This window comes from Euwallacea fornicatus, chromosome 18, assembly GCF_040115645.1.
Source record: "Euwallacea fornicatus isolate EFF26 chromosome 18, ASM4011564v1, whole genome shotgun sequence".
NCBI lineage: Eukaryota > Metazoa > Arthropoda > Insecta > Coleoptera > Curculionidae > Euwallacea > Euwallacea fornicatus.
The window spans coordinates 450,351-464,079 of NC_089558.1; the positions used below are offsets into that span (position 1 = coordinate 450,351).

At 41.3% G+C, this 13,729-nt stretch overlaps 4 protein-coding genes across 10 annotated transcripts in view; 3 read left to right on the forward strand and 1 right to left on the reverse strand.

The window, feature by feature from the left end:
- LOC136344898 (carbonic anhydrase-related protein 10-like) overlaps positions 1–4,671 on the forward strand; it is a 67,414-nt gene extending 62,743 nt beyond the window's left edge. For both annotated transcript variants that reach the window (XM_066292785.1, XM_066292786.1), the window contains exons 9-10: positions 3,552–3,689; positions 4,350–4,671. In XM_066292785.1, the coding sequence (XP_066148882.1) occupies positions 3,552–3,689; positions 4,350–4,418 (207 nt within the window). In that variant the 3' untranslated portion in view covers positions 4,419–4,671. The remainder of the gene's footprint in view (positions 1–3,551; positions 3,690–4,349) is intronic.
- A 182-nt stretch (positions 4,672–4,853) lies between these two features.
- On the reverse strand, positions 4,854–6,338 carry LOC136345097 (odorant receptor 10-like). The gene is made up of 5 exons (XM_066293108.1): positions 5,584–6,338; positions 5,431–5,533; positions 5,269–5,376; positions 5,063–5,218; positions 4,854–5,015 (listed from the first exon to the last, which is right to left on the reverse strand). Exons 1-5 carry the CDS (start codon positions 6,336–6,338, stop codon positions 4,944–4,946), a joined length of 1,194 nt encoding a protein of 397 aa, XP_066149205.1. The 3' UTR covers positions 4,854–4,943.
- Positions 6,339–8,789: 2,451 nt separating this feature from the next.
- On the forward strand, positions 8,790–10,967 carry LOC136345178 (trypsin-5-like). 4 transcript variants are annotated; one of them, XM_066293239.1, is made up of 6 exons: positions 8,916–8,958; positions 9,004–9,138; positions 9,198–9,282; positions 9,338–9,565; positions 9,615–9,867; positions 10,815–10,967. In XM_066293239.1, the coding sequence occupies exons 2-6, from the start codon at positions 9,093–9,095 to the stop codon at positions 10,959–10,961; spliced, it is 759 nt and encodes a 252-aa protein (XP_066149336.1). In that variant the 5' UTR covers positions 8,916–8,958; positions 9,004–9,092; the 3' UTR covers positions 10,962–10,967. The 4 variants fall into 4 exon arrangements, with proteins under 4 accessions (XP_066149335.1, XP_066149336.1, XP_066149337.1 ...); XM_066293238.1 differs by having other exon boundaries at positions 8,790–9,138; XM_066293240.1 differs by lacking the exons at positions 8,916–8,958; positions 9,004–9,138 and having other exon boundaries at positions 9,192–9,277.
- Positions 10,968–11,451: 484 nt separating this feature from the next.
- dsb (debris buster) overlaps positions 11,452–13,729 on the forward strand; it is a 33,185-nt gene continuing 30,907 nt past the window's right edge. For 2 of the 3 annotated variants that reach the window (XM_066293233.1, XM_066293235.1), the window contains exon 1: positions 12,238–12,582. The gene's annotated coding sequence lies outside the window, so the exon portion shown is untranslated. Of the gene's footprint in view, positions 11,618–12,237; positions 12,583–13,729 lie in introns of those variants that run through there. The other variant, XM_066293234.1, reaches the window with a different exon arrangement.

Below are 13,729 nucleotides of genomic sequence, written 5' to 3' on the forward strand. Positions count from 1 at the left end.
TTCAGGCATTAGCGCAAGAGAAAATAGTCAGGAGGTCAACGAGTGGTCAAAACTTAAAGCCGACATCATCGTAACCATGGCAACGCACGCTAAAAAATCAGGCACATGGCCGCGGATGCAGGATTTCCAGAAATAATTAATAATTCCGTTAATGTCCGAGGCAAATGTGACATTGCTCCGTGTCGAAATGGCGAAAATTGAATTTTCTTTCGTTCCGAAGAACGAATCGTCGTGTTCGAAAAAATCAATGAAACATGAGACGACGAGGTGAAAATTGAAGTCGTTATTGCGACCACCCTGTGTGCATCTCCGGCCGAACGAGCGTTCGTGCCCGTTCAGGCGGTCCTACACGAGAATCAGCAGTAAAAATATCAAAATTTAACCTAAGCTCGCTGAGGCTAAAATTTTTCTTTTGAATCACCGCAATTACTTAAAATCTCTTTTAAGACGTCGTGACCTCGTGTCGCTGCAGCCCTGAGCGAAAAAAATCTAGGAACTAATACAGGATCAAGGAAAAATCTTATCAGGTCAGCAAAGTAGAGTTGGCCCCATTAAAAAAGAAAAAAAAAAGAAAAAAAATTAAAAAAAAGAAAAAAAAAGAAAAAAAAAGAAAAAAAAAGAAAAAAAAAGAAAAAAAAGAAAAAAAAAGTAAAAAAATAGAAAAAAAAGAAAAAAAAGACATTTTTTGACGCCCCTCTTTTTTCGGACACCTTGTAGCGTTGCTACTAGTTTTAAAGCTACCATTAAGTTAATTAGCATCATACACGTTTCCGTAACCGATTTTTCATGAAATCACAAATAAACTTATAGAAGTCCGAAGGGCTGATAAACGGACGTCCTGTATTCCGTAATTATCCTTTCGGTTCGGAACTTCTAAAACAGTTCATTCGAACTATCCTACAGTCTTGCGAATGTAGACTGTGCGACGGGAAAAAGAGAACACCTCGTAGAAATGGTTTGATTTAAGTAGCCTGTATGATATACACGTTTGTATTTACGAACACTTAAAACGATCAATTTATCATTTTATTATGGCCTCGTAGTCGTTTGTGCGTTACAGGAATTTTAGGTTATCTTTATTGTCCAAAGTATAGCAACAAATTACTCTTACGGGCCTAGAACACCATTTACTGGGGCACAGTGCTTCTAGATGGTGTCTTTTGATTCGTCCAATATGCCGGAAAAGGCCAAAAGGGCGTTGAAGAAGTAGAAAAATCCAAGATAGATTTTTGGCGTTAAGAGACAGGTGCGTCTCGTCGAGGACACAAACGGCCAATTGGGACGCGAACCATCGGCCCCATCCTCTGCCACCTCGTCAAATCCGTTCCGGTGGTAGGAGAACGGGCACAACGGAACTTGGAATGGGACACTGCAGCCTTACGCGAGAATTCAAGGTTGTGTCTGGGCACACGTGATGGTCGGGGAAGGGCCAAAAAAGTGTTGAGGTATGCCACACGCGTTGGGACAACGGTGCGGGGCACATGGTTTTTTTCCATTAAAATAAAATCAACTTTCTACTTTGGCCACCCCGATCCGTAGCCCGCCTCGAAGGGTTGTGTCTTCGCCGAACGTGGTGACTTGTTGCGGAACAGAGGTCCGCAGTAATTAGCGGCGTTTCCACTTGTTGTTAGTCCAGGTATTGACCTTTGACATCGTCCGTATCTGAAATGTGATTACAGCGAAAATTCCTAGTTGTCCGCTATGCGTCGCGGTTTTAGAGAATGAGATCAAAAGACTTCAAAGAGTGCGAACGTGGGAAGGTCGATACGTCGCAACCGTGGCACCAGTGAGGAAATACCATAACTACATTCCGAAGCTCCGTAGCAGCGTTGAATGCGACAAAAACACTGCGGTTCGTTTATTTGTTTAAATGTTACTTGCGACACCGCTGGCGCAAATGGCCAATTTTGAAAAATTGGAACGTGGCTCGAGTGACACCTCAAATTAAAGGTCTTTCGAAATCACGCTCGATAGTGCGTTGCGATTTGACACGTATCGATTAGTTTCTGAGAAAAACAGGTAGAAATTTAGTGAAACATGCAACACCAGCTCAATTAAATAGTACATAAACAATGATAGAACTTGTTTGTTGATGGGAAATTAGTTTGTTTTCGATTTTGTGCTAGTTGCGTTTATTTATCTTTTTATTCTTGTTTTTTACCAAAGGCCGTTGGCCAGCGCAAAGTCGAAAACAAAGCAATTTTTCAATTATTTATGTATTATTTAACTGATGTTGTGTCGCACGTCGTGCGGGGTTTTGTGCCCGTTTTTATCGAAAGCCAGCTAGCAGATTTCGGACCGCAATGTGCCGTTGAAGGTGGCACCGAAAATTTTGCTCTTTTAGTGTTGCTTGGCCCTCCTGGCAAGGGCGAAAAATCGGCCGTTTTGCGCCAGTGGCGGCGTAAGTAACATTCAAAAAGTCAACGAAAGACAGTATTTTCGTCCCGTTTGACGCTGCTTTCGAATCAAGAAAAAAAAAAAACTGCGAGCGGCCAAGAGGGCGCGATTTACAGCCGCACAGCGGCGGCGTCTCTCGCGTTTCTACCGCCACCCTCGTAAGGCGGAACAATCCTTCGTATCGTATTTGCTCATATGCGTTCCGTGGGCGGCATATCGCCAATATTTGCGCGTTCCGCCTTTCCGAAACCGAACTCTGGGAAACTTGAAGGATCGCCGCGCTTAAGGCATGCTCCGAAACGATCAATCGCCGATGGGAGTTTATTTTGTAATTTGGTTACAAGTGGTATTTTTCATCAACATTCTGGAACAGCATATTTCTAGTGTTTAAAGTACCGAGTGTATTTCGTATTAAAAATATAGGCTTATCGCATGAACCCCAGATAAAATCAGTTATTGATGGCATTCAATTTTCCGGAAACAGATTTATATAGAAAACAGTTTTGCGATAGTCGACGCGCCATTTGTCAGTCAAAATTGTCGCTCCCTGCATTATATCACGAATATCTCAATTTTTGTGATCTATTTCTGATTTATCGGATATTACTGGCGCGAATTGATGACGCAAATTAATGATGCATAAACTATCGTAGCCGAAAATAATAAATTGGCTTGCTATTTCATACAATTGTAAATGACAAAACTCGAAAAAGAAGATATTTATAAGGGGGGGGGCATCGCCCGGCACGAACGCCCAAACTAAAATGTCTATCCACTATTCTGCCTTAAAGAAAATTATGCTACGTCAACAATATTCGGCATAACGAGCTGTAATAGCCCGTTAGACCTAATTTAAATATTCAACTTTCTGGGGGAAAGCTCAAAGTTTAGGGTAAATATTAACTTATCGCTGAAATAAAATGCATTTTAATCGTGTCCAGTAAAAAGAGTTTAAATATTACTTTTGTGTAACATCGCCGAAAACGAACGCCGTTCGATTGATCGCCCCTTTTAGTTGTATTAGTCCGTAATTGAATACCCACATGCCATACCTCCCTTCCTTCCAGGGGAACGTGTCTGGAATGTAATTAATTTGAAACGTTGAGGGCTCGCTTTTTTCCTAGATGAAAACTTTAATCCTGTATACCTTGCAGATGCATGGTCTAAGGCGGTTGATGCAGGGGGATGAGAAACACCCCAAAGCCCCGCTGGGGAACAACTTCAGGCCTCCGCAGCCCCTCCACTATAGGCCAGTGAGGACGAACATAGAATTTAATGTCAAAAATAAGGCAGTGAGTATTTATTCCTTGAAAAAGTTGGAAATTTCGCCACCCTATGTGGTAGGAACGCTTCCGAAACGTCGGCCCGTTCACCTCGAATTCCCGTTTCCAAGGTCCCGTGAAATTCCCCGTGACCCTCGACGCTTCTTAGTTTCTAATCAGAGTTTTGCCCGATCGAAATCTTTTTCGTTTATTCAAAAGTTGCGTTTCGACACAGTGGGGCAACACTCATTAACACACGATTTACTAGCGTTTAAAGAGGTCTTGAATAAATACAACCAACTAAAATTCGGATTTTCTTTTCGCTCTATCAGTCTCATTAAACCGATCTGTCCAATAAAAGAGCTCTCATCAGTCTGGAAAAAAAGTGAGCAAAGTTAAATATAGTAAAAATCCCCATCTGAATTGTCGCCCCCGACGCCAAATAAAGTGCTCGCCGATTCAATATTGACATTGACGTCGCCGAAGTGAAATAGCGAACTTGTCGGCTCGCACACGTCCCGCTACAATAAAATAGAAAATGGCGGCCAATCAAGTGCGGAAGTCGATGTTTCTCTCACTTCGATTTGGTAAATATTTGGACGATTTTGTTTCTGCCGATGGGACGCGACTTGTTTGTCCGTAGAATATTTTAACAATGCAAATTTCAATTTTTTTCCTTTCGGATTCCAGGTGGGAAAGCAGTGCCCCAGCATGTACAAAGACGTTTATTACAAGGCCAACAGTTGGAGACCGCATTGAGAGTCCTTTTTGTATAGTTATTATTACTGGATAAGCGTTATCGGGGATTGTGCCATATCTAAATACATATCCTGATGCTATAGCTATAATAGATAAGTTTCAGTTCTTGTTTTCATACTCGTCAGAGTCGGTTATTGTTAGAGCCTGTACATGTAGGTGAATAAGTGATAATGATCTTGTGCATACGTAGTGAATTGTTTCGGTTTATTTTGTACTTATCGTTTAAGCCAGAGGTAGTAAAATTATCATTTGATATGTAGCTTCTTATTACGTCCTTTCTGCAGAATATTTATATTCACCACAACATCAAGAAAACTAAATTTCACGATACATCTACTGCATTGCTAAAACTAACGTTAATAGAGACATCAACCGACCACACACTGTTAAATCACCCTGTGCTTATTTTTTTAAATTACTTCGAAAACAGCCATAAAGCATTTGCCGCATGCATAGTAATTTCAGCATGTATTTCAACGCTTGCTCCTAATTTACATAAAAACCCTTCGTGATTTCTAATCTCGATTAGTGGAGTTGCTTATTTCTATCGTATGTTCTCTTCATTAAGGCGAAATAGGAATATGAAGCTTTCAACATCTAAAAAACAAATCCTTATCTCATTTACATCGCATTTCAGATATTACCCAAATAATGGTGTCCATTGTCAAGGGACTGAACGGCCCTAAAGTCAGACGCAAGGGTTTTTGAGTTCTTAAGATTATAAAAACCAACAGTTTCTTAATACGCTCCTCGTGCTCGTACCACGGACCATCACATATGGCGTCGCCAATGCTCAAGCTCTACAAACGAACCGTTTTTTCGTTCTGCATGCCGAAACTGTCGATTTTACCTGAAGTTTTATTTCATTTGCTGTCCAAGCAAGGGCGTAAATTTCGAGACATATGAAACAAAGAAATACGAAAGAAAAACAAATATCAATGTAGGAGACTACGAAAATCTGAAAAGGCTGGATTTAGAACTGCACGGTATTGCCGTCGCGTAATTACCTTACCGATGTGCTTATTTGAAACAAGATTGTGGCAAGATTGAAGGAATTCAAAAGGAACTCCAGAAGCAACGGGTATTTGCTGTAATCGTTGAGATTTTTGATGAATCTAAAATGTTCGTGCCTTTACGGGAGAATTAAAATATCGTGAAAACTGACCTGATTGTCTCCTGATGGTCTTTGACGAGCTCGACCGTGACCAATTTGATGTCCCCGTCAGATTTCCTCACTTGCTCGTCGAACTTTCTTACTCTCAGCTGCAGCAGCTGCAGTTGAAATTTTCCAAACAGCACCAAGGAATAATACATTAAGTTCCCGGAAATACGGCTGACGTAAATCAAAAAGGCAGCAAAAAGATTGCAAATTACTATCCCAATTAAGTGGCTATTTTTTTCGAAGGGCAAATAGAGCTCGAACATAAACGCCTTATCGTCTAAGTTCCAATTGTTGTAACCCAACTCATTTAAGCTCACGAACGCCCCAATTATATAGAAAGCAGCTGAGGCGCCTGCACCAGACATGAGTGCAAAATATATGTACTGGGCATATTTATTTATCTTCTTGTAAAGTTTCTCCCCCTCGGCATCATCTAAAACCAACTTCTGTTCTTGCTCGAAGACAGAGTAGCCCACGTACGGCAGCCGGTATTTGCAGTAAATTACTATTTTAATAGCCGCTAGTGTTGCGGCTAAGATCACTGCAACGCTGCTGTTTATCCTCTCAGGAGAAACTAACGGGCTTCCCACCAGATTTATACAACCTATAAAGAGCAACACCAAAAACACTGCAAAGAAACTTAATGTAATCACACTGTAGATGCGATAGCAGCATCTCTGCAGGCCCTGCTGCATAAGTTCCACCGGCCATATGCCCAAAATTCTCATGAAGAAAATAGGAATGGTCATTAGGCCCATGGTACTGCGAAATCAAGTTTGGTATTACTTTAGTATTGGGTAATTGGACGAGGGAAAAAAGATGGGAGAAACGCCATTTGGGGTTCGAATTTTAATTATACACGTAGGGCTGTTATTGAAAAGAGTGTGGTCATTAAAAATTCATTAGAAGCAGTGACATCCATCTAGTTTTTTAATGAGCATTTCTCATGAGTAAATTTTGTATTATACTCAGAAATATATTACTCTTTTTAATGCAGCGAAGGTCGATGTGTTTAGTGTGCACTAAAATATTTAAGAAAAAAATTCCAATTTACCATAGAAACATGCAATTTAATAACCCGATTTAGCAGTAATTTTTCAAATTGCTTATAATAATTGGGGCAAATTACTTATAAGTCAATTCAAAACTCCTGTTTGATGAATAGGTTCTCCTCCATCTTCAACCGAAAACAATGGGTTATTTGACGGTTTCGTTGATTCTTCTAACTTTTAGTTTTTTTTCTAACGTAAATATTATGAATTTTTCACAAACTCCCTATAAAAACACTATTATTTTTTAGTGTTATTACATACCCAATATCAGTTACAAAATCCGGGACTTCTGCATCGACGATTCGGGGATCTCTGTTGAAATGGCGGACGCCTTGCTTGTACACCCTCATAAAGATCTAATTGACTTGGAGAGTTGCTATTTGAACTGTGTTTACACGTAAGTTGAATTGTTTTATTTACAGAAATGAAGCACATTTCGTTGCTTTTTTAGAGAGTCTGGATATATTACGGAAGACGGGGAGTTAGTGCATAGCAAATTCGAGAGTTTGAAGAATTCCCATTTGGCAGAACTGGACCTGGACTGCTTGTGGGTAGTTGGCAGATTGGAGACTTGTAATGATATGAAGAAGTTAGTTGAGTGTCACTTTATTTAATGCAAGAGTTTCTCGTGCCTTTGTGTCTTGTTTTAAATGCAGTGAGTTAGAAAATTTCATAATGTATTATGGTAATTAATGAAAAATGTGGTAAATGCAATTCCTTTTATTAAGACTAAGGCATCCGCTAGATCCAGATTTTACCAGATTCAGAACTGGTAATGTTCCCAAATTTCTTTTTGGTAATTTAGATGAGTAAGCCTAATTTAAAGCCCATCTATGTATAATTTTACCGTCTTATTCAGTTTTTATAGTAAAAAACCTATTTCACAACTTTATTAGATCAACAATAATTCCAAAATCAGGTCAAAGTTAGTTCTTGTCACAATGATGAATTCGCCAAATCCGCAACTCACACGAAATTCAATAGTACATATGATGTGTGGCGACATCTATTAAGCAGCAGTAAAACTGAAGTTCAATCAGAAACTTTCTCGACGATTTGGCGAATCTAACGTTTTGTATTATTAGGGTATGTTACTCTCAAACTTATATAATTTCAAAGGTTTTATTTAGTTTTATTTATCTATTGTCAGTGTACCGATGGGATAATCCTCAATTGAATCTGTAAAGTGGTTTCTTAAAAAAAAAAAAAAAAAAATACAGGAAGTTCGTACCTTGCATATAAGTTAAATCGTTTTTAACTTGTTAGAAGCGTTCGTTTTTACCATTGCATGTGTTTTTCGGGATTTATGCCCATCCGAACAAAACTGTTCCATTTCTGGACGTTCCTCACTGCGTATGTAGCGGTAGGTATCCATGAAGAAGGCGCTGTGGGCTTCTTGAATTGATCTCTGAAAGTGGAGAATCTGTTGGTGTTTCACCAGCCACGATTGCTTGAAGCTTCTTTTCTTGCCCTTCCATTCATCTCCAATTTAACAGTGGCAGAACGCTTAACCCTCGTGACTGTTTACTATTAAAAATCTATCCTCGTTACTGAGAAAAATGCCCTTTCATCCCACATAATAAGTACGTTTTATTCAATTTTGCAAATTGATTGCAATTATCTGATTCATCATTTTCAATAGCTGTAAGAGAACCGAACACATGCTTCATGTCACATGCTTTCGTTTTTACGTTGCCCTTCTTCAGTTCAAACGATTACAACCTTGGGTTACTCAACTTTATTAATCCTTTTCGCACCGTCAGTATTTACCATCGTAAGCATTAACCATCGTAAGTGTGCGTTCTGATCAATGTGACAGAACGTGAATAAAATTTATCAATTTCAGGCGTACATTCAAAAATTCAACAATTACGAAATGTAAGATTTCTGCATCCACGAGTTAGGAATATCTGAGGAAAACGCTGAGATATTAACGTTGACTCCCTATAAGAAACTCTCAGATTTGAAAAGCTGCTGCTTACACTGCGGTCACATGCAAGTTGCAAATTCGCAGGAATTCCTAAAGCCCCAATGTTCTTTCGATAATGAGTTGGGGCACTTATCTGAAGATGGGACTCGGATGCACAGCCGATATGAAAAGTCGAAAAATACTGAACGCCCAGAAATTGATCTGCATTCTCTTAAGGGTATCGAGAAGCTGTGCAGTGTAATAATGTGGTAAAACTAAGAGCTTGTCAGTTGCAGTATTATCGCATATTACCCATTTTCGGATCGCGATGCAGAAATTACGGGATGTTAGTGCTGTAAAAACGACTATTTTTTTAGTTGATTTATCGTCATTAGCCATTAGAACTTACAATAAAAAGTATAACGAATGGTCTTATCTACGTTTCAAGGAAATTTTAAATAGTTTTTCAGCCATTAGGAGCCACATGTTAAACCAATATTTGCGCTGAGTGTCGTTGCGTTTGCAAACAATACCGTGAACCGTGAGATCAAATGCTGCCCAAAGGAGTAACGTTTGTAGTAACCCTCGGCCTTTTAGGTGAGACCCCAAAATTTTCCACTTGTCGAACCGAAATTTCAAAAAAAAACCCATCCTAGCAATACCCGACGTCGCTCCCTCAGAGCGCATAGTTGGAGGAGAGGAAATCGACATCACAGAGGTTCCGTATCAATTGAGTGTAAGGTGAGTATTGAAAAGAAGCAATAAACATCCAAGCCCTGCCACGTGCATTTTACAGACTTCAACTGATGCCGATTTGTGGCGGAGGCCTGATCGGCCCCAAACACGGCCTCTCTGCCGCCCATTGCTTCAAAATTCCGGGCTCTTACAGCGCCCGTCTGGGCAGCAATTTGGTACGTTCCGGCGGCTTAATTGTCAATATAAGAAGGGTGCTGTTGCACCCGCTGCGCACCGGCCATCCCTTTCAGTACGACATTGCCGTGTTAGAGTTCGCAAACCCCGTAAAGTAAGTTGGCAAAACGTTCTTGCACGTTTGACGTGACCACTCCATTTAGATTTACCACAAGCATTCGGCCGGCAATGCTTCCGAGGCAAGATGAGACGCTCCCCGCGGGCACTTCAGGGAGGATTTCGGGCTATGGAAGCACTTTTACGGGCCAATACGGAGGGTCTCCAATGCTGAGAGCTACGGAGGTGGTGGTTGCGGAATTGGACAAATGCAGGTCCAGTTACTCGCCCGAGCATGTGGTGATCACTCCGAGGATCTTTTGTGCGGGAGACTCGGAAGGGAAGCGCGACTCATGTCAGGTGAAGGAAATGCCGGATGCAACGTATGATCGTGGAGGTGTGATCTCTGAGCGACAGTGCTCTACAAAACGATAACAAATCTTGATAGGTCCATGGTTAAAGACGCACCATTTCCAACGTGCGGGGCGGCATAACTTCACATTCTCCCATGTTCTGCGTTTTCTCCTTGTGTTCATTTAATACCCCCCCAGTAACCAAATGTGAAAATTGTCGGAAGCCATATATGGTGTGTTACGTTTTTTGGGTCGTCTTGTACCTTTTTTGGAACATCCTGGACAAATTCCGATCCGAAATTCAAATTTCATCTTCGATTCTTTAGCTTTCTTGTTTCTTGCAGTATTTTCGTACTCTTCACAGCTTTCGTGGAATTTTCAAAAATATCCCTCGCCGGAAATTAGGAATGTAAAGGAAACAATGGAGAACATAATCATCCGGGTAAGTTATCAACTATCTGAGGCAACTCGCAATGTGCAATCAAGTTTCTTAAAATAAAAGTCAATTTAAGCCAAAACGAAATAATAAAAATTGTTGGAAGTGTCCTCCTCCTCCTCCTAAGGTGCAGGACCCTACCGTTTGCCTCATAGGCCAACGGACTCTCTTAAACATTCTAGGAGTACTGCAGCTGATGTTGCCCGAATCCACTGTTTTATTGCGTAGCTCCTCTTCTGCGTGAATTGGGGTCTGATACGTCAAAGGTTTCGGGTGTCCCTCCAAGAAGGGTCCAAACTGTTCGGGTTTAGGCATCCGGGAGGCTGCAGCCATGACACGGTGCGTTTTTGACCATCGCCCTATTAGCATTTTTTATTATCTTGCAGAGAGTCATCTAGGACTCGAAACATCTCCACGATAGTAGGTTACACTCTGTATAATTTAATCTTACATTCCAGGAGTTGGTTTCAGGGAGAAGAATTTAACACAGATCATTATTTACACAAAAAATGTTTTAGGGAGACTCCGGTGGCCCGTTTGTGGTCGGCAACATCCTCTATGGCCTGGTCTCCTATGGCATGGACTGCGGCGACCCTGACCATCCGGGAGTTTACACGAACATCGCCTCTTATAGGGACTTTATTAAAATTAATACAGGAATTTAGAGCCTCTATCATTGTTTTTGAGACTGCCTTTCAAAGCGGGAAAAGCTGCCGCCCTGACCGGGGCCACCCCCGGGTGGCTCGAAACCCCCCTCCATGAGGCCGGTGCCGGTGCTAACGCAAAAACACAACCATTTTTTTGTTTCATTGTTAAGGAATGGTCAACGTGCAGCTTTGTTGCAGTGTGGAAAAAATTAATTATTTCTTTAATATTTAATTATACCCGAATGACGTCTTCGTCTTGACCCAATGTGACCCAGAACTGCGCCAAAAAAGGAATTTTACTGCGAGTCGTGACAACGATCTACCATCTCTGATCCTTGGTGGATCTTCGACGCTGCGGAATCGAGACAACTTCGCGTCTGCTGTTTTGGGGACCTGTACAAAAAAAAAGACCGCAATGGAACTCTTTCCGACCTTGTACCTTCATAATTTATCCACAACACGACAATTATTTATTTTTTGTTTATAATGGAAAGATGTCCCTTGTTGTTGATGCCAGTAATTACCCATTATGAAGTGCGGCAAAAACAAGTGTGTGGTCTAATTGAGTCCTGCTAGGTTGTTGAATGATTACCGGAGAAGGACCTGCAGTTCTTGACTTCAAGTGAGATAAACTAGAAGGGATTTTCGGAGATTTTTGAGAGTGAGGGAAAAAGGTAAGTGTAAGTTTGCTATTTTGAAGTCTCACGAGCCAGTTTGGTACTACGGCATTTCGAGGGGGCAAGATTAGGACCCCCCCCCGCTCTCGGCTAGTTTCCGACGCGATTTGGACTCAACGTTATTTCGCTCATTTTGGATCAAAACCGCTTTACCCGATGAGCGGAAAATTCAGGTTTTCTTCCAAAATTAAAGAAATAACGCGTTCGCCAGCGTCAACGTTAAGAAGCCCCCCGTTCCTCTAAAGCTCATTTTTAGCCAATACTTTCGTGACCAAACTTGGTGGGCAAATAGAACGCATATTTGTAGAAAATGTTATCGCTCATATAGACGAAAAAACACCATTTGCACTGCGATGCACCTTAGGACCTTGAATATCCGCTCGATGGAGAATTTGTCTTTTTTCGTTGCTCGTTTTAGCTTTTAATAAAAATTCCTTGTGCGTGTCGTTATCGAACAACAAAAAATGTGAATTTTGGACGGTTAAAACAAACTTAATCACCACACATCGAATGCGAACAGACTTTTTCACCGATAAAAGTAGTTAGCGATGACGCCCACCCCACCGCAGACGCCCCAATAGGACCCATTCTCCGCAACCAAGACACCAGATGCGACGTCTGATGTCTTTAACTTCTGTCTGCGGTTATACTCATGCACACAATTCCTTCGCTACTACCGATTTCTACCCAGAAGCATGAATGATCGTCTCTTCCTTCATTCAACAACAGTATTTGGGTACCTCTGGCACCCGCCATCAAACTGAGATTCGAAGTGGTCGAGATCAATTCAGGTTAAAGGATTAATCGGTAGTCGGTGTTTGTAGTGGTACTATGAAGTTGCGCGGGATTGAGGGGTGTCTTTGGAGTGCAATTTGTAGTGAAGTGGTTCCAGGCGGGTGTGGAAAAATGTCAATCTGCACTTAAGGTGTCGGGACACTTTTAATTATTATTAGAATTTAGCGGTGAGTTTTTATTTGTTCATTTTTGACCCGGGCGAGGACTTTTTTCGAAGGGATTTTGGGCAAATCGTACTAACTGCAACTAATCGACCTGGTTCGAGGGGTTGGAACTCGGCTCCATCGCGTTAAAATGGAATAATTAATTATATTAATGTTCATATGAGGGTCATCGTGAGGGGCATCAATACCGAATATTTTTCGGTATAATAACTAGTCAGTTTGAGGATAACTAGTTGTCTGCAGCGATTGAATACCTTGTTTTTTGAGTCGTGAATTTTAAAAAGGTCGATAAATCTGAATATTTTAACGAAAAATTTCCACGTACAGAACGCTAGTTTCCTTAAGGGTTTTTCCCCGGAAGTAATGCGTCGTCCGATTTGCAATTTTTCATAAGGGGCTGACCATCAGCGGGCCGAAGCGCGACGTCCTAGCGAAAGTCAGTTTTAACGGGAAATACCAAAGTATTTGATCATTAAGGGGTACGCATTGGAAATTCATTTTCAAACGTAAATGGTTCCTCAAAAAAACTGCGGTAGCACCAGCCCAGGTTCTTTCCCAACGGGACCGTTGTCGGCAGGTTTTCACATCCATCGCCAAATTTTCAGGTCAGTTTATGCAAAGGGTCTTTTGTCAACAATGTACCGTGTCCGAGTCATTTGAGAAAATTCGGAAATTCCGACAGCTGCTGGGCCTCACAGAAATCGGTGCTCTGCCCTGGTTGCTGCGAATGTCGGGATCGGTTTTACGGGGCTCCTAAGGTGCGTTTTGATCCCTTTTAATAAAAAAATAAAAAATCGTTTCCGTAACCCCTGAAATGGTCGATTCGAAGTCGCGTGATCTCAAAGGCCAATATCTCGCTTGGTCCAAACTGATTGTCCCAATTTTCTCGACGTCATCGCGTCCAGAATCCAAAAATCCGCGATTTTTGTTAACATTGTCCCATCCCCGAACACAGCCGCGGTCTCGGTGAAGAGGACGTGGGTGGTTGCGTCCTTCCGCTTCGAACGTCGGGCACGCGTAGCAACCCCTAAACCAGCTCCACAGTTTTCCTAGAACATTCTAGAGACGTTCATCTATCATTTTAAGGAGAAATTGCTCAAATATTTGTTTCTACATGTATTTCCCCTTTAAATAATGACGAATTAATGCT